The sequence below is a fragment of the Gymnoscopelus microlampas genome (assembly GCF_963454915.1).
Source record: "Gymnoscopelus microlampas genome assembly, chromosome: 11".
NCBI classification, from domain to species: domain Eukaryota; kingdom Metazoa; phylum Chordata; class Actinopteri; order Myctophiformes; family Myctophidae; genus Gymnoscopelus; species Gymnoscopelus microlampas.
Window position 1 is genome coordinate 48859602 of NC_139948.1, and position 24633 is coordinate 48884234.

General features: G+C 43.2%; 1 protein-coding gene across 1 annotated transcript; it reads left to right on the forward strand.

Moving 5' to 3' along the window:
• Positions 1 to 4867: 4867 nt before the first annotated feature.
• cbx4 (chromobox homolog 4 (Pc class homolog, Drosophila)) lies at positions 4868 to 22952 on the forward strand. The gene is made up of 5 exons (XM_084071169.1): positions 4868 to 5263; positions 5825 to 5868; positions 7525 to 7590; positions 15129 to 15195; positions 19355 to 22952. Exons 1-5 carry the CDS (start codon positions 5195 to 5197, stop codon positions 20948 to 20950), a joined length of 1842 nt encoding a protein of 613 aa, XP_083927295.1. The 5' UTR covers positions 4868 to 5194; the 3' UTR covers positions 20951 to 22952.
• The last annotated feature ends 1681 nt before the right edge of the window (positions 22953 to 24633 follow it).

The window sequence follows — 24633 nt, forward strand, 5'->3', positions numbered from 1 at the left end:
GAGAGTTGGTAACCAAATGGACCCTTAATAGGTTGATCTTTAACTCTTGAGAGCGGAAAATGAAACCGTATACGGGTCCATTTGGTTTCATTTTCCGCTCTCAAGAGTTAAATGATTCTTAAACATCTGCATTACTTAATTAAAGAATAGTTATTTTTGATCATATATGAGACTCTCATGTGAGTCAAACTGTTACTTTTCAAATTCAGAATTATCTCTCATAATGGGAGAGACGATCAGTCTCTATCGCTCTCTCTTTCTCTCTCTTTCTCTGTCTGTCTGTCTGTCTGTCTGTCTGTCTGTCTGTCCTTTAATGTCATTTTAATGTGGAGAGACTGAATAATGTTTGTTTCAGTGGAGATGAGTCTTCATGTTGTGAGCATATTACTCTCACAGTTCTTTGCTGCTCTCTGAAAAAAGAACAGGAAATTATGAGTGACAATAAATTCTCACAACTCTCTCTCTCTCTCTCTCTCTCTCTCTCTATTTCTCTCTTTAATGCGCATTTTATTCCGCATAGAACAATTCTTCCAGCAACGTGCATCATCATGCTTCTGCTGGTCAAATATATTTTGAACAATGAGGATTAATAAAAACACAGTTCATAGTGAACCAAAGTGCAGGATATATAAGGCAGGGATTCATTGTATTTAAGAGAAACCTGCAGGGAGAGAGAGAGAGAGAGAGAGAGAGAGAGAGAGAGAGAGAGAGAAGCGCATGCAGCGGTTTTATTTTTACCCATATAGTATATGTGCAACATATCAGTGAATGCTGTGATCTCTCTAGAGAACGTGTCGGTGTGGATGGTGTTTCTCACCTGTCTGCTCAACGCGCACGGCTCTATATATATTGATCGTGTGTGACACAGATATATAGTGTGAGGCTATGATGATGATGCATTCGTCTACCCCCAAAAAAACAAATGTTGAATGCATCATCTGGCTAATTCTCCTGTGTTCTTTGATTAGAGAAAAACACATTGCGTCAGAGAGAGAGCAGCAGGGATGATGAAACAGACATCATCACGACCATTTCCTATATTGCTGCTCATTTTTAAGGCTCATCATATCTCTGATCTGATCGGCACCAGCAGCACAAAAAGATGCCCCCATATTTAGATTAGATACCATGCTGATAGAGTGAGCTGTGCTTAGTTATAGAGATTAGATACCAGCTGATAGAGTGAGATTAGAGATACGATACCTGCTGCATATGGAGTGAGTGATGTCTGTGAGCACGGTCGACTGACAGCCACAGCTTCAAATGTGTCACATCACATATATATATAGGCTACATTGTATCACATTGTGATCACAAATGTGATACAAATGTATCACATTTACGTTACATATGCATACATGATGATCATTCACTTCTGGGGCTGGCTGTCATGTGTGTGTATGTGCTTCTGTGCATTTTGTTTCTATAAAACAACAACTCAAAAAAAAAAGGGGAAGAAGCATATAGGTTATTGGGGGGAGAGAGGAGCTCCAATACTATGACATTTAATTATATGGTGGGGGGCTTGGTTATTTTGTGACAGTCAGAGTTAAATTATCTATCCCCCCCCTCTCTCCCCCCTCCTCTCTCGTGCTGTTGCTAGGGAAGCAGGGCGTATGCGCTCTCTCTCTCTCTCTCCCCGTGACCGACCGTGGTGGGTTTTTGAAGGGCAAAAACGCACGGCGGGGAGAAAAACACGAATACCGCCGCGAACGCGGCGATTCGATCGATCGCCTTCGCGACCGACGGGTCGCGACGCGCGTCACGCGATCATTTCCAGAGCGAAAGTCCGGAATGAAACGCGTTATTACGGCGTTATGTCGCCTTGCTTTATGTCCATTACCTTATATGGGCAGGGCAGGCTGCTGGGAGAGAGAGCGTGCCTGCGTGTGATAGGCTGGCTGCCGTTAACCCCTGCGCTGCTGAATTATTGTTTTGAGACACGCAAAAAAAAACAACCTTAACGTGTTTCCTGCTTGATTATTTTGCGTCTACGCTGACATGACTCGGGTTTTACTTGAATTGCGTCGTTAGTTTTTTGGGGGATCAGCAGATTAAACGGTAAACCAACACTGAGGAGGAAAAGCCCGACAGACAGACAGACTCCATAGACATCATAGTTATGCATTAGACTCCCCGAGTCATAAAAGTCCACGCAGGTTAGGTTACCTAGCCGTGGCTATATTTGTTTTCAACGACAACAACAACCCATCATAAATTAGATGTTGATGTGCCTGACATTTATGGCACAAACTCCAGTGTCGTCTCTCTTTCTCCCTCTCTCTGTGTGTGTGCGTGTGTGTGTGTGTGTGTGTGTGTGTGTGTGTGTGTGTGTGTGTGTGTGTGTGTGTGTGTGTGTGTGTGTGTGTGTGTGTGTGTGTGTGTGTGTGTGTGTGTGTGTGCGTGCGTGCGTGCGTGCGTGCGTGCGTGCGTGCGTGCGTGCGTGCGTGTGTGTGGACTGAGCATGTGGACTTCAACTGAAGATATATTGATTTCATTTTTTGGGGGGGGATGTGATCTTTGGGAACTATATACTTTGTCATTGTAAAGTTGCCCATGGCAGGGTAAAAAAAAAACATGCAGTAGACAGACAGATCTACACACAAGCCAAGATCTGTCATTTTCGGCAAGCGACGCCTATACGAGCGATATGGGGGGGGGGGGGGCATACATTAAATACACACCCCATGAAGTCTTGAATTCAAAGAGATTTTTTTGTGTTTTTGTCGCATTCCTGCATGAGCCAATAATTTGATGACCGGCAGAGGAGACTCAAGGAGTCTCAGTAGAATTGGTTCTCAAAGTGGGGTCCGGGGACCTCCCCAGGCCCAGGGGTCCTTAATTGTAGGGGTTCCAGGGGGTCCCCAGCAAAAGTATAGTTAACATAGCATTACAATAATTTTAACCATTTAAACCTTTTATACTTTGGGCTATTCAAAAATATCAGATATACAAGCTCATAGCGCGGCACCGAGTGCCGCGCTATGAGCTTGTAGACCTGCTATTTTTCAATGTGTTGTGCCGTCCCTGGCACAACATATTTTCAGATGGGGGTCCGCGGCCAAATATTTATCAATTTGGGGGTCCTTGACGTGGAAAAGTTTGAAAGCCACTGCAGTAGACTCCATACTGAGTGACCGATGACCCAAATTATAGGCTCAGGAATCTGACAAAAACAAAAAAATCTCCATGAATTCAAGGCTTCATGGGTTGTGTAATTGATAGAACATAGGCTACTAATGTTTTGGCGTGAACTATATAGGCTATTTCTTTAAGGCTTTTTTAAAGAGACTCTGGTGTGTGTCTTTGCATGGATGAGACATCACACCACGGCCACTGGTTCAACGATTAGACTGTGACCTATATACTTCAATATGTCACTAAAGCCAACGTATGTATATAAGCCTCTCTCTCTCTCTCTCTCTCTCTCTCTCTCTCTCTCTCTCTCTCTCTCTCTCTCTCTCTCTCTCTCTCTCTCTCTCTCTCTCTCTCTCTCTCTCTCTCTCTCTCTCTCTCTCTCTCCACTCTCTCCACTCCACTACAATCATTTGAAAACGTTAGTTACTTTGCAGATATACATTATTACATTATAAAACACACATTAACCACTTCAGCCCTATTTTATTTCTAGGCTATTTAAAAATAGCCGAGCGATCTACAAGCTAAAGTAATTCCGGACTTTTACTTGTAACAGAGTACTTCTACATTGCAGTATTGATACTTTTAATTAAGTAAAAACATTCGAGTACTTTTTCCTCCACTGGTGAAGTGAAAGAGGAACCGTTTGGGGACATCATCATGAGTGACATGTGTGTCAGTGCGTGTGTGTGCAAACTGTCTAGGACGAGAGCTAAAATAATGTGTGTGTGCGTGTTAACTGCTTATAACGTCGTTAATCATTATGTTAAAACTCTGTGGCTTTGGGCTAAAATGAAGAGGGGCGGGGTGGGGGGGGGGGGGGGGGAATGTGTTTATCGTGCATGCATTTGAACTTGACCGTGATAAATCACACGTTTAAAAAAAATTGGGGTCCATGATGATCCATGAATGGAACTCTTTGTGTCAACACTTTTACACCAGAAAAGTCTCAAATTGAAATGACGTCGCACTGTTTGCCTGTGTGTGGTGCCAACATTTGGATAATATTATGTCTATTAGTTTATTTAGTAGATTTTCTGGACTTGCATGCATTGCAAGGTGCTGGTCAACATGAGTGCCTTGTTTGTATTTTCACTGACAAGCCATTTATAAAAGGATTATAAGATATGTGATTATATATGGGCTGCATGCAGCAGCCAAATTCATTCTTATTAAACTCAAGCCCTTGGAACAGTTGGGATTCCATCTTCAAATGTATAGGCCTGCTGCTATAGCGATTAATAATGGCCCGATATCAATGTTGGGCTAGGTTCACGTTTTTGCATATAACTTATGTACACTTTTAAAAAGCACCATGCACATTCAAATGCAATGAAACGCATTTTGAATCAGCCCTAAAAAAAACTATAAACAAAAAACATCAAATCTAAAATGTCTCGGGCATATGATCCATCATGAACAGTTTTATACATATAGGCTGTTTGTTTACTAATAACACAGTGATTGATGCATAACTCACTCTCTCTCTCTCTCTCTCTCTCTCTCTCTCTCTCTCTCTCTCTCTCTCTCTCTCTCTCTCTCTCTCTCTCGCTCTCTCTCTTCTCTCTCTCTCTCTCTCTCTCTCTCTGACCAGCAGGGAGGGATCATATATGTGCAAAAGGTTTTCACCTCCCCTCCTCCTCCTCCTGACGTCACGCGCACTAGCCTGAAAGCTATTGCATGATCTGCTCCTCCTATCTCACTCTGCAGAGCTGTGTGTGTGGATGGATGTCTCTCTAGCTTTTTACTGCCGAGGAGGACCCTGAGAGAGAGAGAGAGAGTGTGTGCGAAATAGAGAGAGAGAGAGCCTCAGCCTAGCATACAGAGAGCAGAGAGAGAGTGAGAGAGCGAGCGCGAGAGAGAGAGAGAGAGAGAGAGAGAGAGCGAGAGAGCGAGAGAAGAGGAGGAGGGAATACAGTTTGGTTTTTTGAAACACCACACATACACACACACACACACACACACAACTGGAAAAGTACCAAGCCGAGCAGAAGCCTGGTCCATATACCTTGTGAAGGAGGCTCATCCAAGCCCCCCTGTTTTCACCAATCCTCTTATGGAGCTGCCTGCAGCCGGGGAGCATGTGTTCGCGGTGGAGGGCATCGAGAAGAAACGCATTCGGAAGGTAAAAGAAAAAAAAATATATGAATACATCATCATCGGCTACGACGACGACGGTTTGGCTTGTCAAAAAACAAAAAAGGAAAAAAAAAACAAAAAAAAAAGGACCCGATCTACAAGCTCACAACGCATTGCGTTGCATTCTGGATCGATCTACAAGATCACAACGCATTGCGTTGCATTTTGGACAGATCTCTACAAGATCGTCACAACGCATTGCGTTGCATTGCTACAATGTCGCCTGTCGCTTTGCTACAATGTTGCAATGTTGTCGCTTGCCCCCCCCCCCTTTTTTTTGGAGGACCAATCTACAAGATCACAACGCATTGCATGCGTTGTGATCTTGTAGATCTGTCATCCAAATGTTTTTTTTTTTGGGGTGGGGGGGGGGGGGGGGGGGGGGGGGGGGGCAAGCGACACCCTTCTATTGCGCGGTGGAGAGCAGCATCAGTTGGAATAAAAAAAAAAAGAGCGGCCTAAGGACAGGTCCGTTAAACATGTTGTCGGATCCTAATTAAGGCGCTCACCGAATTCTCCCCCCTCCCCCTCCCTCTCCTCCCAACAGGGCAAGATCGAGTACCTGGTCAAGTGGAGAGGTTGGTCTCCCAAGTAAGTCTTCTTCTTCATCATCATCATCATCAGTATTAGTTTGTATGCTTATTGTTTTTTTATTACCGGCGCCCAGAAAAATGCTGCAGCCTCGTATGATCTAATGTCAATACGCGTATGTGTGCTAGACTAGTAGGTATTGCGCGCGCGCACATCAAAGCGTGTGTGTGTGTGTGTGTGTGTGTGTGTGTGTGTGTGTGTGTGTGTGTGTGTGTGTGTGTGTGTGTGTGTGTGTGTGTGCGCCTGCGTGCGTGCGTGCGTGTGTGTGTGTGTGTGTGTGTGTGTGTGTTGTGGTGGTGCATGACACCCTGGGCACGCAACGCAATTGAACTCAGACTTGAAGGGTTTGGGTTAAAAAAAAAAATGACCCCCCCCAAAAAAGGCATTTATGAAATGATGTCCGCACAAGTCTATTAATACAAACCTGTGTGTGTGTGTGTGTGTGTGTGTGTGTGTGTGTGTGTGTGTGTGTGGTGTGTGTGTGTGTGTGTGTGTGTGTGTGTGTGTGTGTGTGTGTGTGTGTGTGTGTGGTGTGTGTGCGTGTGTGTGTGTACAATGTATCCATCAGCCCATGCACGGCGCATGGATACATCGTAACATGCCTTCACTAATTTATGCTAGACTAGAGAGGGAGGAAGGCGGCGTATAGACGACATGCAGCCTTACTATTATAATCCTCTTTTAATTATTGCTGCTGCTGCTTCTCCTTGGCAGCGAATTTATGAGACAGCGGTGCTAAAATGGCCGACTGTAGAACTGCAAAAAAAAAAAAAAGGCTGTTGGTCCATTGCAGTCTGTGAGAGAGAGAGAGAGAGAGGGAGAGAGAGAGAGAGAGAGGGAGGGAGACTCTTTTTTGACATGTCATTTAGCTGTGATTCGCTGTTCTTTCGGATGAACGCTGTCTCTTATGATGTGAAGTTCAATGCTGCAGAAAGAATGACGCATTTGGATATTTTATGGAGACTTGTGTGCGTAAACGTAACTGTCATCATTTCTACTTTGCATACTTTGATATAACGTCGCAGCAATGAGTGATTACATTACAAGAGAGAGAGAGCATACAAGGATACTATAGTATCATACGAGGACTACAGTATAAATCTAGGATACTCTACACTGTAGCCTACAGTTTATACAGTATGATACTAGGATACTACATTACAGGATACCACAGTATCATTCTAGGATACAGTATGATACTAGGATACTACAGTATCATTCTAGGATACAGTATGATACTAGGATACTACAGTATCATTCTAGGATACAGTATGATACTTGGATACTACAATATCATTCTAGGATACAGTATGATACTAGGATACTACAGTATCATTCTAGGATACAGTATGATACTAGGATACTACAGTATCATTGATACTCTACAGTATGATACTAGCATAATAGGATACAGTATCATTCTAGGATACTCTACAGTGTGATACTAGGATACTACAGTAGGATACTCTACAGTATGATACTAGGATACTACATACTAGGATACTACAGTATGATACTAGGATACTACATACTAGGATACAGTATCATAATACTAGGATACTACAGTATCATACAGTATCATGAGACCAGACATAAGGGACATTTCTCTCGCGATAGAATGCTAACATGTCCCCCCCCCCCCTCCCTCCCCAACAGATACAACACATGGGAACCAGAGGAAAACATCCTTGACCCGAGGCTCCTGGTAGCGTTCCAGACCAGGTGAGAGAGAGAGAGAGAGAGAGAGAGAGAGAGAGAGAGAGAGAGAGAGAGAGAGAGAGAGAGAGAGAGAGAGAGAGAGAGAGAGAGAGAGAGAGAGAGAGAGAGAGAGAGACTTTGGACATGGCCGCGCAGCCTCGAGTTCAGGCATGACCTTATATGGTTGTGGGGGGAGGGGCGCTGTAGTAACACTGTTATTGATACCCCCCCCCCTCACACACAGTCTGCAGTGCAGAGACTGTCTGACAGAAGGCAGCTCAATTAGAAGCAATGGCTTGTATAGAATTATTGGATCTGATATATATTTATGCAGTGTTGCCATGTCTGCTTACGGGGTATTATAAGTGACTTTCGCTTGTAAATATTGGTTGTTGCATTGCACTGGGAATTTTTCTAATAATTTCAAAAATAGCAGATCTACAAGCTCATAGCACGGCACTCGGTGCCGTGCTATGAGCTTGTATATCTACTATTTTGAGCTATTTTGAGCTTGTATATCTATTATTTTTTTGCATTGCATTCTTTTGGCTTGTTTCTAAACTGTCTTAGTTGCTTGTTTCAATACAATTGAACAGTCATTGTTTAAACCAGTAGTTTTCTCAGACATTTTTCGTGTCAAGGACCCCCCCAAATTATTATGTATTAGTCCGCTATTCTCAAATGTCAGATGCATATAGGTTTTAAGTGCTCATGTGGCCTAATAGTCGCTTCTTTTATGGGCTTGTTTTCATAGACCTGGTCGCTTATTTATCTCTCAAGATCTGGCAACGCTGCTTATATACTTTACATGTCAACATAACAAGTGTTTTTTATGACTATAGCTGTAGCCGTTGGATCTTGCATCATGACCCAGATTCACTGGGAACGCTCCAGGTATTGGCTAGTCAGTGGTTTCTGTTGTTTTTCTTATGAGGTCAGTGGCAGTGGTGTAAAGTAACATTTACTCAAGTCCTGTACTTAAGTGCAGTTTTGAGATACTTTTACTTTATTTCCATTTTTCTATACGTTTTACTTCTACTCCACTACATCACAGAGGCAAATATTGTACTTTTACTCCACTGCAATTATTTTAAAACTTTAGTTACTAGCTACGTTGCAGATATACATTATTGCATTATAAAACATACGTTAACCACTTTAGCCCTATTTTGTACCTAGGCTATTTGAAAATAGCCGATCTACAAGCTCACAACGCGTCGCATCGCGATGCGTTGTGAGCTTGTAGATCTGCTATTTTCAAACATTTTAGTACTTTTACTTTTGGTACTTTAAGTACATTTTTTTTTTTTTTAAAGATTTGTTTTTGGTATTTTTTTATTGTTTTTTCTTGGAGAGGGACAGGGAAAGTAGTCTGACAGGAAGAATGGGGAGAGAGATGGGGGGAAGACATGCAGGAAAGGCCGACGGGAACGGGACGCGAACCCGCGGCACACTGCTATTAAGGATTTTCAACCAGGGTGCCTAGACCGCGACGCCACGGTCTAGGCCACTTTAAGTACATTTTGATACCAAATACCTTTGTACTTTTACTCAAGTCAATTTTGAATTCCGGACTTTTCCTTGTAATGTTAGCAGTATTTGCAGTATTGATACTTTTACTTAAGACGTAAAACATGTCAGTACTCTTTTCCACCACTGGTCACTCAGTGATGCACTGAAACTATACTTATGGGGAAATTGTTTTCGCTTACGGGATCCCAACGTGATTTTATAGGAAGATAAGAGCTACCAGGAAATTGTCTAAAATGTGCCATATGGTTCACTAGAATCAAGAGTGTACACATAGCATGAGCTCCTACAGTATGTGCAGTAGGCAGGCTGCCTACAACAACACTCCAGGATGGTGGCTTTTGTGACTACCAGTTATTTAGCTATTAGCTGACAGTTGTAGCCTATTAATCCAGATTCAATCCGGGAACGCATCTGTGTCATTTTAGATCTCTTTTGGCTATTCCAAAAATAGCAGATATACAAGCTCATTCGAGCTGAGGGGGGTGTGGTCCCTGGAACAACATATTTTTGCTGTCCCCTTTGTTTACATTGTGGTCCTTTAATGTTGTGAGAATCCTCTCTTGTGTTGCATCTCTTCCATTGTAGCAAATCAACCATTTTGTTGTTTCCACGCACCAAATTCCAAAGATAGGGCCTGTAATTTTACATTTGTGGTCGAAAAAAAACTACCTAAAATCCCAAACAATGTAGACAGATGCCTTGATGAGTAACAGGCCATAAAGCATATCATTAGTGGACTGTGAGATCTGTGAAATCAAATACTGTTAGATCCATGTCAGGAAAGAAAAAAAAGTCCCTATAGCTATATGAGCTTGTAGATCTGCTATTTTTGGAAAAATCGTGAACATTTTTGCAAATCTTTGAATACAACATTTTTTAAAGCGAACATTTGTAACTCAAATCTTTGCTACTGGGGGGGGGGGGGGGGGGGGGGGTCCCTGGAACAGCATATGTTTAGATGGGGGTCTGCGGCCAAATACATATCATTTTGGGGGTCCTTGACATGAAAAGTGTGTGGATGTAAACTCATGAGGTCCGGTCTGTTCTTGGCACTGCATGAGAAGCCACAGAGTCAGAGAGAGAATCATATTTCTGTCGGGCAGAAACCTTGTATCTCCATATTACAACTTCTTGGGTACTTTCATAAATTAATCTTATATTTCCGATTTTTTTTTAATTTGAAAGTGGTTAAGTTTGTCTGTGGGTTTTAGCGAACAGTATTTTTGAACCAAAGAAAAGTATTAACAAGTGTTAACAAGAGAGCCATCCCATCCGTCTTCAACCACTTATCCGGAAACGGGTCGCGGGGGCAACAGTTCCAAGCAGAGAGTTCCAGACTTAAATTTCCAGAGAAACATTATAGCCACTTCCTCCTGGGGGATCCCGAGGCGTTCCAAGGCCAGTGTGGAGATGTAATCCCACCCCACCCCCCCATCATCTGGTCCTTGGTCTGCCAGGGGGGTCTCCTCCTTCCTCCCCAGTGGGACGTGCACCTCCCTAGGGAAACGCTAAGGAGGCATAGATGCCCCAAAACCACCTTAGCTGGCTCCTTTCCAAGTGAAGGAGCAGCGGTTCTACTCCTGAGTCTCTCGCGAATGACTGAACTATCTCTAAGGGAGAGAGGGCCAGCCACCCCGTCCGAGAAATCTCATTTCGGGCCGCTTGTATCCGCAATCATATTCTTTCGGTCATGACCCACACACTTCATGAACATATAGTAATGTTGATTTTGTCAGCAAACTTGTTACCAAGTGGGATTGTGTATAGGCATTTTAGTCAGTGAAAAACCCTTTACATGTCATAGATCGACCAGGAGGCAGGCTTGCAGGTAAAATAATATCATTTATTCCAGGCCTGGACAACAATAAGTGAAATAACAAAAGAAATAAACAACTCAAAACTCAACAGAACATAACTAACAGAGAGGTAAGGTGTCAGCCTCTCCCCATGGCAGCCCACACTCAACTGAGCAGCTCTCCTTCAGCTCTCCTTTATATAGTCTAACAGACCCCACCCATGGCTACAATCAACCAACCCCGTGCATTCAAAATCCACCCATGCTGCTCCCCATGTAGCATTAATCAGCTCCTCAGGCTTCAAGGCAGCCTCCCCTTTACAGCATCTGACAAACAGATAAACACAAGCATATTAGATTTCATGTCACAGCAGAATGTGCACCTTCTGTGGGACTGAGAATCTACAAGTTATACAATACAGCATAACATACAATGCATTTAGTAAATTAGTCAAGCTGCTCTGTCACAAAACGTTGATTCAGTTTTAGTCATAGTCTTTTGAATAAAATTCCATTTATTTTTAGTCATATTTTAGTCATCTGAAATGTTTTACTGTTAGTCTAGTTTTAGTCGACTAAAAATATCATAAGGTTATAGTCGACTAAATCTACCGTTGATTTAGTCGACTAAAATGTATGTTGGCGGTGCCTTTATGGCTGATTTTACACTTGGTTGCATGCTGAAAATAGCCGATCTACAAGCTCACAACGTGAGCTTGTAGATCTGCTATTTTCAGAGCGCAACACCCGAGCGCAACCAAGCATAAAATGACTTGTCTTTTAGATCTACTAGTCCCTCACTAACATTTTAGTATAGTTTTTATTTGTTGATGAAATTGTCAATATATTTAGTCTTAGTTTTAGTCATCATAGCTTAGTTTTTTTTTTCCGTCATAGTTTTAGTCGACGAAATCAACACTGCCATATAGGTGTGAGAGTAGGAACGAAGATTTCTAGGTATATAGCAGCCCTGCCTTCTGGCTTATAGCTCTCTCAGTGCAGTGCGGTACAGCGACTGCAAGATGGCTTGTGGCTAAATAATAGTAACTAGTACCTTTGATCCATTGTGAACACAGGTACTATTATTTTTTCTCCATTTCCTTAAAAGTAACAGTTTTGGACATACAAGGTTTCCACCCGACAGCGAACGACGAAATGTGAAATACATGCAGCGTTCCACAGCATTCCCAGTGCTCCCATTCCATAGTCCCCAGTTCCCTCAGCAGGCTGCCTGTGTGTGTGTGTGTGTGTGTGTGTGTGTGTGTGTGTGTGTGTGTGTGTGTGTGTGTGTGTATGTGTGTGTGTGTGTGTGTGTGTGTGTGTGTGTGTGTGTGTGTGTGTGTGTGTGTTTGTATTACTATACTTGCAAGGACCATGTATAGCAGAAGAAATTTGAAGAAATATACATTGTGAGGACCGTTTTCCTGGTCCTCACAAGACAAGTGGTTGTTTTATAGTTAAAAAAACATTTTGAGATATACGCTTACAATCAGAAAAACATTCAGGTTAGGATTAGACATTTAGAGGTTAGGTTTAGGGATCGGAATTAGAGTTAAACATGATTTATACTTAGTTGTGCGGCACCGAAAAACAGCTGATCTATAAGCTCACAGCGCGACGCGTTGTGGGCTTGTAGATCTGCTGTTTTTCGGCTTTAGGCTTATGGTTAAAAATGGCAAAATATATATATTTTAAATGGCATTCATACAATGGCTGTCCTAAAGTGTTGACGTCCTCACAAGTATAGTAATACAAAACCTGTGTGTGTGTGTGTGTGTGTGTGTGTGTGTGTGTGTGTGTGTGTGTGTGTGTGTGTGTGTGTGTGTGTGTGTGTGTGTGTGTGTGTGCGCGTGTGCTTGTGTGGACCCTCAGCTCCCAGAGGATGGGGGAGGGGCGGCCGGCGAGGGAGGCTGTAATTGCCAAATCTCCCGTAAATAGGGGTCGCCCCGTTTGCATGTCTCCGGCGTGAAATCACACACACATCATTGTGTTATGAATGATGACCAAAGTTCATATATTCCCTCCTTCCTCCCTGCAGTTTATATGTCGGCTTTCACATTTTTTTGTACATCCCTTTGCAAAAAGGCCCATAGCGGCAGAAACGCTCTTATATTATGCATGCAGGCCCTTCACTGGATCACTGGTTATTTATGAGCCGATGGTGGTGATGATGAGTCAAGGATTATATGGGGGGGAAGAGTATTTCACATGGTCCAGTAGCCAGAATAATACCGCCACACCCTCCATCTATCTCTGCTCCCTGCAGTGAGGTTTGTGTTTACTTTGAATACATATTATTCTGTAGGTTTTCAGTAGGCCTGCAGGAGATATGGACATGGATTTAGAAAAATGGTATATACCTACTAGCTCACAATGCATCGCATCGCTATTTTTGAACATAACAGTAAAATAGGGGCTCAACCCATTGAATCCGGGGACGCACGTCTGTCATTTTAGATTTCTTTGACTACTCAAAAATAGCAGATATACAAGCTCATAGCGAGTGCCGCGCTATGAGCTTCTAGATCTGCTATTTTTGAAAAAATCGTGAAAATGTGTGCAAATCTTTGATATTATTTAGAGCGAACATTTGTAAAATATTTTGTTCCAGGAACGCCCAGAAGCAAAGATTTGTACATAAATGTTCGCTTAAAAAGATTTGCACAACTTTTCACGATTTTTCGCAAAATAGCAGATCTACAAGCTCATAGCACGGCACTCGGTGCCGCGCTATGAGCTTGTATATCTGCTATTTTTAAATAGCCAAAGACATCTAAAAATGACAGAGGTGTGTAAAAGACAGCAGTTATGCCATATCATGATATTGCAATATCCAAAATCCTAGACAATATCTCGTGTCACATCATGATATTGATATAATATCGATATGTTTCCTCCGGCACTGGTTTGCAGTTTCTCTAGAGCAGTGGTTCTCAAACCTTTTCATGTGAAGGACCCCAAAATGTATACATATTAGCCTGCGGACCCCCCATTTGAAAAGATATGCCAAGGACCCCCATAAGAGAAGGATCTATTTTTACGGCGTGCATGGCTCTATAGCAGTAGATTCTCAACCTTTCCAATTTCAAGGACCCCCCCCACCACTTTCATATGTATTTAGACCATGGGCCCCCCCATTTCATACCATTTTTAATCTCTGGAATTTAACTCCAGAGATTAAAGAGAGTGTACAAATGGAACCATTTGTTTCCATTTGTACACTCTCAGAGTTACAGACCCATACGTGTCCCTTTTTGTGGGGACCCCCAGGGGTCCTTGAGGGTTGTACCAAGGGGTCCCCTAGCAAAATTAGTTCACAATCATCACAATCATTTCAACCGTTAACCATATTTTATACTTTGGCTATTCAAAAATAGCAGATATATATCTGCTATTTTTGAAAATATTTGAAAAATCTGAACAATGTTTGGAACAATTTTAATAATTTGTAATTATTTTCACACAAATCTTCTATTCTGGAGCGTCCCTGGAACAATATCTTTGAGATGGGGGGTGTCCCCACGGCCAAATACATATCATTTTGGGGGTCCTTGGCATGAAAATGTTTGAGAACCACTGCTCTACAGATCTGAGTTATTAAAAGGCTGCATTTTCCATGTTGGTTATTGAGTTATTGTGCCTTTGCACATGAAGGCATTGTGTGGTGTGCCTGCATATTTTCAACCCCCAGTATGTATTTATCCCATTTCATATCTACCTTATGACCCTAATTAAGGTTCTGAATGCGACCGGAGCGCATGGAAGGGAAGGGAAGGCTCTGCAAGCGGGAGGAGGGAGAGGCTCGCCCCGCTGTAACCTTAATTGAATTTCCCCCTCCATAATGAGAATGTGGAATGGGACGATTACCATGGAGAGAGCTATGCAAATAAGGAACCATAATGCTTTGCAGCACGGGGGCGCGCGCACGTCGTGGGGCCTTCATTAGTCTTCCAAATCAAAAATTCCACTTTCAACCTTGAATAGGTAGAAGGGGAAAATTAATGAATATGGTAAAAAGCTGAAGCCGGAATTTTTCCACCATGGGAAGGTTGTGTTACAGTATGTCTCGACATAAAGCAACGTAATAGATTTTTTTTAATGAAAAATCAATGTTTTCTTTTTCTGTGTGCGTGTGCGTGCGTGCGTATGTGTGTGTGTGTGTGTGTGTGATGATTTATGCGTGTGGTCATGCCAAGCATTGTAAACAAAGATCATCCTCCTTTTGTCTTCACAGGGAGAGACAGGAGCAGCTGATGGGATATCGTAAACGAGGTCCAAAGCCAAAGCATCTCTTAGTCCAGGTACGTTTCATGTCATTGCATCGCCTTTCTCTTTTCTTTTTTTTTTTGGGGGGGGGGGGGAGCGGTCGGTCGTCCTTGAGGGGGTTGCAGGCAGGGGGGTCCCCAGAAAAAAATGAGGAACGGTTTAATCACTTAAGCGGAATTTATTTTCTTTTTCTTGGCTATTCAAAAAGATCGGATCTACAAGCTCACAACACATCGCGTGGCAACGCATTGCAACGCATTGCCGAGAGAGAGAGAGAGAGAGAGGGACAGAAGGAGAGAGAGATGGAGATGAGAGTGAAAAAGTGATGCAGAGAGAGAGAGAGAGAGAGAGAGAGGGGGGGAAGGATAGAGAGAGGACAGTGTTTCCCAGCTGTTTTGTGCAGCCCGAGGTTGTGGAAGTGTTGCTTGAGTGCTCTCCTCTTTATCTCTGCGTTTTCATTATGTTTTATGCTAAATAGCTGTGTGTGCAAAAACACTCGTTTCACTTTAGGCTTTTTTTTTTATTGTAAAAAAAGAATGGAGTGCTTCATATTCTCTTTTCTTTTTCTTTTTTTGTACTGAAGTGAATCTATGCTCCGCACTGCGCCAAATAAAGCTTCTTCCATTTTCCTATTAGTGAAATTTTCCTCACAAAGAGAGGGCGTTTTTTTTAACGGCAATTCAAAGCTACTGAATGTCTTCCATTTTAGTTTGTTTTACTACTATCTCAGATCGTTGTTGTCGGGCAGAAACCTCATATCTCCATATTTCAACTTTTTTCTCTTTTTTGGGAGGTAAATTAATGCCCTACTTCATGTTTGATTGATTGAGTACAAGTTTGCTAACAGTACCGGTAGTACAGTCAAAGGTTATACGCTAAAAGGATAACAAAAAACATTGTTTACATTGTGGTTCATTGCACTCAATTCATCAGTAATACAGACAATACTATACGATACAAATACAATACAGTACAAAACTCATAAAACATCAAAAGGCATATTTATCTGCTACTTTTGATGCTTTTGTGTGACGCTGTAGTTAAGTATGATCAACTAAGGTGTTAATTTATGAAAAAAGAAACACAAAGAGTTAGAATATATTAAGACGTTTCTGCCTGAACAGCAACGATATTTCGAGAAGCTCCAGAGTGGATGTATGTATGCACTGTGCCAGAGGTCTTCAACAGGGGGTCCGGGACCCCTAGGGGGTCATCAGTTACTACAGGGGGTCCGCCAAATCATTGTGTGATTTTTACATTAACCGCTTCAACCAAGCGTCCCTATTCTGAGGAGAACTTAAGCCAAAAAAATAACAGATCTACAAGCTCACAACGCCTCGCGCTGCGAGGCGTTGTGAGCTTGTAGATCTGCTATTTTCTTTTCGGGCGAAGAGGTTTGGTGTGGGTGGAAAAAAGAGCAGACCAAGTACAGAGTGAAAGGTCAAGTTTACTTAGTATTGACGGTTTAACTGGTTAACTGCAGTGCTGTCAAACAAGCCTATGAAGCTGCCTATAAAAAATATACATTTTATACAATACATAATGGGGGTCCCTGCTTTATCTCTCAGCTTCAGGGGGTCCTTGGCCTGAAAAACGTTGAAGACACCCTGCACTGTTCAACTTTAGCAATGCAGCGTGCGGCTTCCGTAACGTGCATACTAGCACACCGCTCTGGAGTATACCCTCACACACACACACACACACACACACACACACACACACACTTGCATACCGTTCTGCCTGTGTGTGTGTGTGTGTGTGTGTGTGTGTGAGTAGACTCACACACACACACACACACACACACACACACACACGTGGCCGGGGGGAATCAGGGATAAAGCGTGACATGTCTGGTGGCATTTCTCTGACCTTAAAGGTCACGCCCAAGTGTCTTGGAGCGTTCCAGCACGGTGCCCCGCTGACGGACCCGAGAGGTCATCCTGCTATAGCAGGAGGAGGGGGGAAGGGGTAGGGGGGAGGGGAGAGGGGGGAGGATGATGGGAGACATGGCAGCGTGCTTTCAAATCACACCGCTCTCTATCCGAAGTGCCTTTTAAAACACCATTCTGTTTGCTGCGATTTCTACTCGTTTATTTGCATTGGCTCGTTTCCATTGGGGTCCTTTAAATAAACGAGGTGAATAAAAATATGTACAGTTACAGTAAACAGTTAAACTGAACTTCCATAGGAAAATCGTCCAGAAGAGAAAAGGGGGAAATGATAACTGTTAAAAGCAGCAGCAAACAGAATGGTGTTTTAAAAGGCGATCTAAAATAACTAACTTATATTATTAAATATAGTGTAGGTGTTTTAAAAAGCGATCAGAAAGGGGGGAAATAATAACTGTTAAGAGCAGTTGCTAACAGAATAGTGTTTTAAAAGGCAATCTAAAAGGCACTTCGGATAGAGTGCAGTGGGATTCGAAAGCATGCGACATGGCATGTTCTTTAAAAACCCAGTGCTTACTCAAACACTGGGTCGGGTCGGGGACCCATTTTTATGGGTCACGACGAGTCTTGGTCTTTGGTTTACTCATGATTCTATTTTACAGAGACAACTACACTTTCTCTCTGCATTTTTAATGTATGTGTTCACCTTGCTTATTGTAAGTCGCTCTGTGGTTAAGAGCGTCTGCTAAATGCCTGAATTATAAATTCTAAATTTTTCCTACAGCTTATTTCTTCTTCTTCTTCTTCTTCTTCTTCTTCTTCTTCTTCTTCTTCTTCTTCTTCTTCTTCTTCTTCTTCTTCTTCTTCTTTATTATTTGTTATTATTATTATTTTAAATCTAATAAATTCCATAAATTAAAAAAAGCTTTTTAGAAGTAGTGAAAACATTTTTCACTAGTTTGGGTCCTGTGGAGACATCAAATTTCTCTTCTGGGACTCGAGCTAAAAAGTTTGCGAAACCACTGCTTTAAACACTTGGGGAACCCTAGCATCTCTATTTTGGGTCAAGTATGTCATTATAGCCGAAACGTCGTTCAACACGGAAGAACGTCCGGTGAAAATGGAACATTCGCCGAACAAATCGACGAAGATTTGATGAAAATAAAAGAACATTCGCAGGAAAATGGCAGATCTACAAGCTCATAACGTGTCGCAAGTTAATACCTCATGCTCACTACATGTTGCAACGCGCCGTGAGCTTGTAGATCGGCTATTTAAAAGCTATTTGATGTACAACAATACGTAGTTATACAGGGGTTTAAGTGGTTAAGTGGCGCACTGGATTCATGATTTGGATTTTTAATTGGATAGTTCTAAATGACATCTGAAGGGGCCAGGCCTCTTTTGCATGTTTTGGCAATACTGCGCAATACTACAAAGCAAGGTCTCGTGTACTAGAAATGCCCTTTGACTGTTTAATTGCCTAATATTTCTATTTCCGCCAGGCCTTAAGGCTGGTGCGGCAGGCGGTGATTGTTTTGGTATGGCGCTCGATCGCTTTGGCTCTGGGTTCAATCCCGGGCCCCACCAACTCGCCATATGAGTAGCAGTGGCTTGGGTAAGTAACTAAGTACTGTACGTACTGGGAGCTGACGCCAGATTTAGCACCTTGCAAGAGGGGATAGACGACCCTCGATGCTTCGCTCATGATGATGATGACAATAAGCTACTTCGACCGACTTACTTAACGAAACCTTAAATATTATTAGGGTGCCCGATAGCTGAGTGCTAGTGCGCATATACCACGTAGGCGCTGATTCCTGACAGCGAGTCCCCGGTTTGAATCCCGCCCTGGATGGAGTCACTCCTCTACTGGAAAAAAAACAACAACAACATAAAAACACGCGGCTTGACGTAACGTTGCATCGAGCGGTGCGAACGGGACCATCTCATCGGTATCTTTGCTCCAGCAAAATTTCAACAGAGGCAACGTTTGCTTCTTCCCCCCAACCAACCAACGCTGGTCAGCGTTCCCGACCGAAAGATAAAATATCTTTCTAGTCGCTTGAAATCGCTGGACTTTGGTCGCCCAAAGTGAAGCAATTCCAAGCGACTAGAAAGATATTTTATCTTTCGGTCGGGAACGCACCTTAGGCGATATTAAGGAGACTGCATCGCAGTTTTAAGTCACTGGGATCTCTATTTTAGTTACGTATTCATAGTTGTATGTTCATGGTGTGTGAAAACACACTGAAAAAAAGCACAACAGATGTTAACGGTACATTTTCTCTTCCGTTCTTCTCAGGTGCCCTCCTTTGCCCGCAGATCCAGCGTGCCTGCAGGTTTCGAGGACACGTCCCCGGAACCGGAGAAGTGCCTGGTGCCGGTGCAGCGCTCCCAGCTCCCCGTTCAGCAGTACCAGCTGAACAGCAAGAAGCACCACCAGTACCAGCCGGGCAGCGTGGAAGCCCCCGCCGACCCGCTGACCATTAACGGCAAGAAGAAGTTCATCTACCAGCTCAACAGCAAGAAGCACCATCACTACGAGCCGGACCGGAACATGTTCGACGCGCAGGCCTCCAGGCTCAAGGAGGTGATCAAGGTTCAAGAGCCGACCAGCAAGCCCACCAATCCGGGCTGGAATCTGCCCCTGGCGCTGCAGCAGAAGTGGGTCCGCGACAAAGACACTGGCTGCCTGAGCAAGGTCAAAGAGCTGGCGGTAGAGCTGGCGGTAGAGATCGGGAAGCCCACGGCCATCATCAAAGAGGCCGAGAGCGAACACGCCCTCAAGCCCAACCCGAAAGAAGCCGCCCTACCGAGTTCCGTTAGCAGCAAGATGAAGATAATCAAGAACAAAAATAAGAATGGCCGCATCGTCATTGTCATGAGCAAGTACATGGACAGTAACAAGGTACACGGCCACAAGCATCACCATCACCACCATCATCATCATCACTCGAAGTCCTCCGAAGACAATCCCGCGCACAGAACCAAAACGCCGGAGCAGCTTCTCCCAGAGAGTGGAGTCCCGCAAGAGAGCTGCAACGGCGGCAGCTCGCCCCCCGTCGCAGAGCATCCCACAAAGTGTTCCCCGATGGACCGGCAGTTCTCCAAACCTTCCCCGAGCACGGCGGAGGAATACAACACGGAAGTGGCTCGTGGCCAGGCGGATTTGCCAGACGACCTGCCCTTACAGCTAACCGCCAGCCCGCCGCCCACCCTTTGGTCTACGGACACGAACATGTCATCATCCCCCACGGCCAACGACCACATCACGATCCCCTCCTTCTCCAGCGACCGCAAGCGTAAGATGTCGGAGCCCTTGGAGGACTGGAGCCTTCCCAAGACTTTTCTGAGCTCCAGAAGTTTCAGCGTTCCCAGCACCGCGGTGGGTCCACCACAGGACAAGCCCATGGACCTCCACTGCAGCGGCCCGCGCCGCAGCAACTCGTATACGTACGGCGTTACGGACTCTGGAAACCAAGAAGAGCCCATGGACCTTAGCTGTCCAAAGGGCAAGAAGCCAGCAGTGCCAGAAACGCAATCGGAACCAGAAGCCGAGTCTGGCCTTAAAAGTCCCGAGCCTAGCGTAAAAAGTCCCGAGCCTAGCCTAAAAAGTCCCGAGCCTAGCCTAAGAAGTCCCGAGCCTAGCCTAAAAAGTCCCGAGCCTAGCGTAAAAAGTCCCGAGCCTAGCGTTAAATCTCCCGAGCCCAGCGTCAAATCTCCCGAGTCTAGAGTTAAAAGTCCAGCTCCCGTGACGCCGGAGATGGAGAAACAGGCGAAAAAGCCTAAGGACAAGAAGGTTGTAAAAGAACGCTCACCGTTTATGGGAAACATTATCATCACCGACATCACGACGAACAGTCTCACCGTTACCTTCAAGGAATACGTGTCATTCTAAACCAACCGTTGGTTCTGTACAATTGAAGTACTAGTGACTAATTGGCCTTGCCTGTTAATATGTACATATGTAAAAAACGAAAGAAAAAAAACAACAAAAAAACTTGATAATTTTGTATATATGAAAATTTATAATTTATCATTCAAATTCCAATATGTTTCTAATAATGTTTTATACTGTAAACTCTGTGATGTTGTAGCCAAGAAAGTGCCCTCGAGGATTTGAGTGACTTTCAGGTAGATACAAATTGAAAGTGACATGGAAAATATCCGTTAACCAGGTGTCAACGGAATCGCTTTGCTGTCGTTTCATACCGGTACCAAACTTATAGCCTGAGATGTATGAAGGGTTTTTACATATTTTGTACTTAATATCTGTTATTTTAACTATAATAGAAGGTAGAGAGGAATCTGTTGAGCTTGGTGTTGATGATGAAAGATCGTCAAATTCAGAGCACTTAAACTGCATTTCCCTGTGTGTGCGTACGCTTGAATTTGTACCATGTATTCTACTTGTGAAGAATTGGAAGGAAAAAAAATCATTTTATTGCTTTACAATCTACTCATGTCCCCTCCATTCTGAATGACCATACTTCATTTGTTTTTTTTTGTTTTTTTTTGTTTGTGGCTTTGGTGTAAGAGAGGTAAAATGGCCGTGAAATGCAAATGTGAAGGCTTGGTTGGTACGCCTGGCACTCCAGTTCAACAACACACTGTACACAACTTCCCCATGACAACAACGCGTCTCTGCACTTGGACACATGCTGTGTCAACAATCTAACACGCAGAATTTGCCAGTAATTTCCTTTTGTCAAGTTGACTACGTTTCACACAGAGTGTGAACGTCGTCAAATGCCTTGACTTCTCTCTCTTGTTGTGACACAACAGAGGTCACGGCGGATACACGCTATTGCTACACTATCTATTGCTATATTGCACTTTTACCTTTAGCAAACGTTTCAAGGAATAAAGTGTGGCAAACATTTTCAGTGGGTGGTAACCATTAATGAAAGTGATCTGTCAAAAGAAAAAAAGATTTATTATATCTAGAGTGTCATATATCAACCATGTCATTTTCCCATTAAGATGACTTATTGATTCCTAACATAATGAGTTGGAGATTTATTACGTTGCTTTAGACGTCCCACGTGACTGGTGTTAATATTGCATATCTATTCTAGCCATTTCAGGAGTGTCTTTATTTTGAACGTCACACAGATTAGCAATATTCATCTCATTTTTGTTATTGAATATTATCGTTTGTCTGAGGAATATATGTGATTGCTATATATATTTTAGACCAAGCTACCAGGGTTATGCCTGATTCGTACTTGGTTGCATTCCGTGTTTCGCGTGCGGCAAAAAGCGGATCTGCTCTACAAGCTGTTGTGAGCTTGTAGATCCACTATTTTGGGCGTGTGCGCGACACTGGCGTGCAGCTACACATAAATCAGGCTTTACTAGTAATTAAACTAGTTGTTGTGAAGAAAGATTATACATGGGAGTCGTGAGACTGGCTTTTGTATCATGTTACGTTCAATCCGATGAGTGCAAGCTGTTCTTCTGATTATGCTGCTGAAAATTCCAATGTCATAGTTTGTGTTTTGTTTTCCTTTAGAAAGCCTGTTGGATGTAAACCTACATTTGAGTCTAAATTGCCTTGTACGCACACTTAATGCAAAGCCAGTGAGAATGCCGTAAAAAAGCATCATGAAGACTAAAAATACAAAAAAAAAGAATATTTATTACGTTTAATTTGTTGTTCAAAACAAATACAGTATGTCATCTGCATCAGAAGCAGTAGTCTGTTTTGAGTTTTTTTTAAGATGTCTCTTTGAGTCCGTTTTGCTATGTTTTTTGGTCATTATTTTTGCTACTTTTTTGTTGATTCCTTGCACTTGGTTCAAAGTCAAAATGATTGTTCTGCTCTGTAAGGGGGTTGGATGGCTGTTGGCACAGCTTACTGGATGGTATGTCTTTAACAATAAAGCAAACAGAAATGACCTCGTTGGCGCTTCTTGATGGCTGAAGGGAAGGGAGGGGGGGGTGGGGGGTGGTGGCATGGTTGGTGATGTGTGTTTTTGTTGTGTCATGCGTTGCCCGGACAATGAATCGACGCTTTGTTGCTCTCGGCAATGGAAGACGTGTCATTTATTTGCATGTAATATGATATTTCTTCTTTTTTTTCACGTGTCATTGGAAAAACATGGACCAGAAACATTTTGTGTGTTTCCGTTTAACCAGCCGTGTGTGTGTGTGTGCGTTAACACCGGTTCTCAAAGTGCGGTGTCCCCCCCCCCTCCCCGGTGGTCCTTGAGGAGGGGGTTCCCATGGGGTGATCCCTATAGCAAAATGAGAAACAGTTTAAAACACTTTCGACAGCTGTTTTATTTGTTTTGCTTTCAAAAATAGCTGATCCACAAGGTCACAAGAGCTTGTAGATTTGCTATTTTTGACAAATGTTGACAAATGTTAACTTGTGGGTGGGGCTCCGTGGCACAAAGTATGAGCCAAATACATATCAATTGGGGGTCCTTGACATGACAAATGAATCGTTATTTCTTAACCACTTAAACCCCTGTAGTCTTAGAGCATCGGTTCTCAAAGTGGGGTCCGAGGACCCACAGGGGTCCTTGAGGGAGTTCCAAGGAGTCCCCAGCTAAATGATAGATAGTTAGGAATCAAATGTTTGTACACGGTCAGGGTTAAATTAACATTGTTTTTTACAATATAAATTGCGGTTCCAGAAATGGCATTAAATGGGGGTCCGTAGCCTAATGCATGTCAAACTGTCTGGGGGTCCTTGAAATTAAGTTGTTGAAAATGTTTGAAAATCACTGCTATAGAGCCGTAAAAATCTTCTCTTATGGGGGTCCTTGGCATATCTTTTCAAATTGGGGGTCCGCAGGCTACTAAGTGTCAATTTGGGGGTCCTTGACATGAAAAAGTCTTAGAGAACTGGGCTTACAACCATAACTTTGACCACTTTTTCTATCTAGACCAAATCTCTTCACCAAAGAATAGCCGATCCACAAGCACACACAATGCGTGGCAGAGCGATGCATGTATTGTGAGTTGTAGATCTGCTCATTTTTTTTGGCTAATGTTCCCCCCAAATTGACAATGGATGGATGCCGGGGTTCAGGTTTGTCAAGTAGACTTATTTTGTCCTCTGATGAAGGAGCTGGCGTCATCTTAAACACACTCTATTGTAACAGGTCGTTGTTTTGGTGAACTCTGAATAGCACACGCACAGATCAAGTTGCATAATCACAAACAATGGTGAACAAAGGGCCTGCATGGTGTTATTACATAACTGTTCTTGTATCATGATTAGGACATCGCATGCATGCTTATAATGTTCCTTTATTTTTTTTGGCCCACAGCTGGAATGTAAATCCAAAACCAGAGGCCTATAGGTGCGGGTGTGTGTGCGTGTGTGTGTGTGTGTGTGTGTGTGTGTGTGTGCGTGCGTGTGCGTGTGTGTGTGTGTGTTGTTATGTAAGTTATGTGATTCCACTGCCAAGATGTGCGTCATAACAGAGACTTGGCATTTGGGCAATGGGCACCAGTAACTGTGTGTGTGTGTGTGTGTGTGTGTGTGTGTGTGTGTGTGTGTGTGTGTGTGTGTGTGTGTGTGTGTGTGTGTGTGTGTGTGTGTGTGTGTGTGTGTGTGTCTGTGTC

What these genes read in the sequence shown, in the direction of transcription:
- cbx4 (XM_084071169.1), top strand. Translation starts at nt 5,195, where the DNA reads ATGGAGCTGCCTGCAGCCGGGGAGCATGTGTTCGCGGTGGAGGGCATC. An exon ending in AGAAGAAACGCATTCGGAAG is followed by an intron (nt 5,264 to 5,824) that starts GTAAAAGAAAAA and finishes TCCTCCCAACAG; the next exon opens with GGCAAGATCGAGTACCTGGT. An exon ending in CTGGTAGCGTTCCAGACCAG is followed by an intron (nt 7,591 to 15,128) that starts GTGAGAGAGAGA and finishes TTGTCTTCACAG; the next exon opens with GGAGAGACAGGAGCAGCTGA.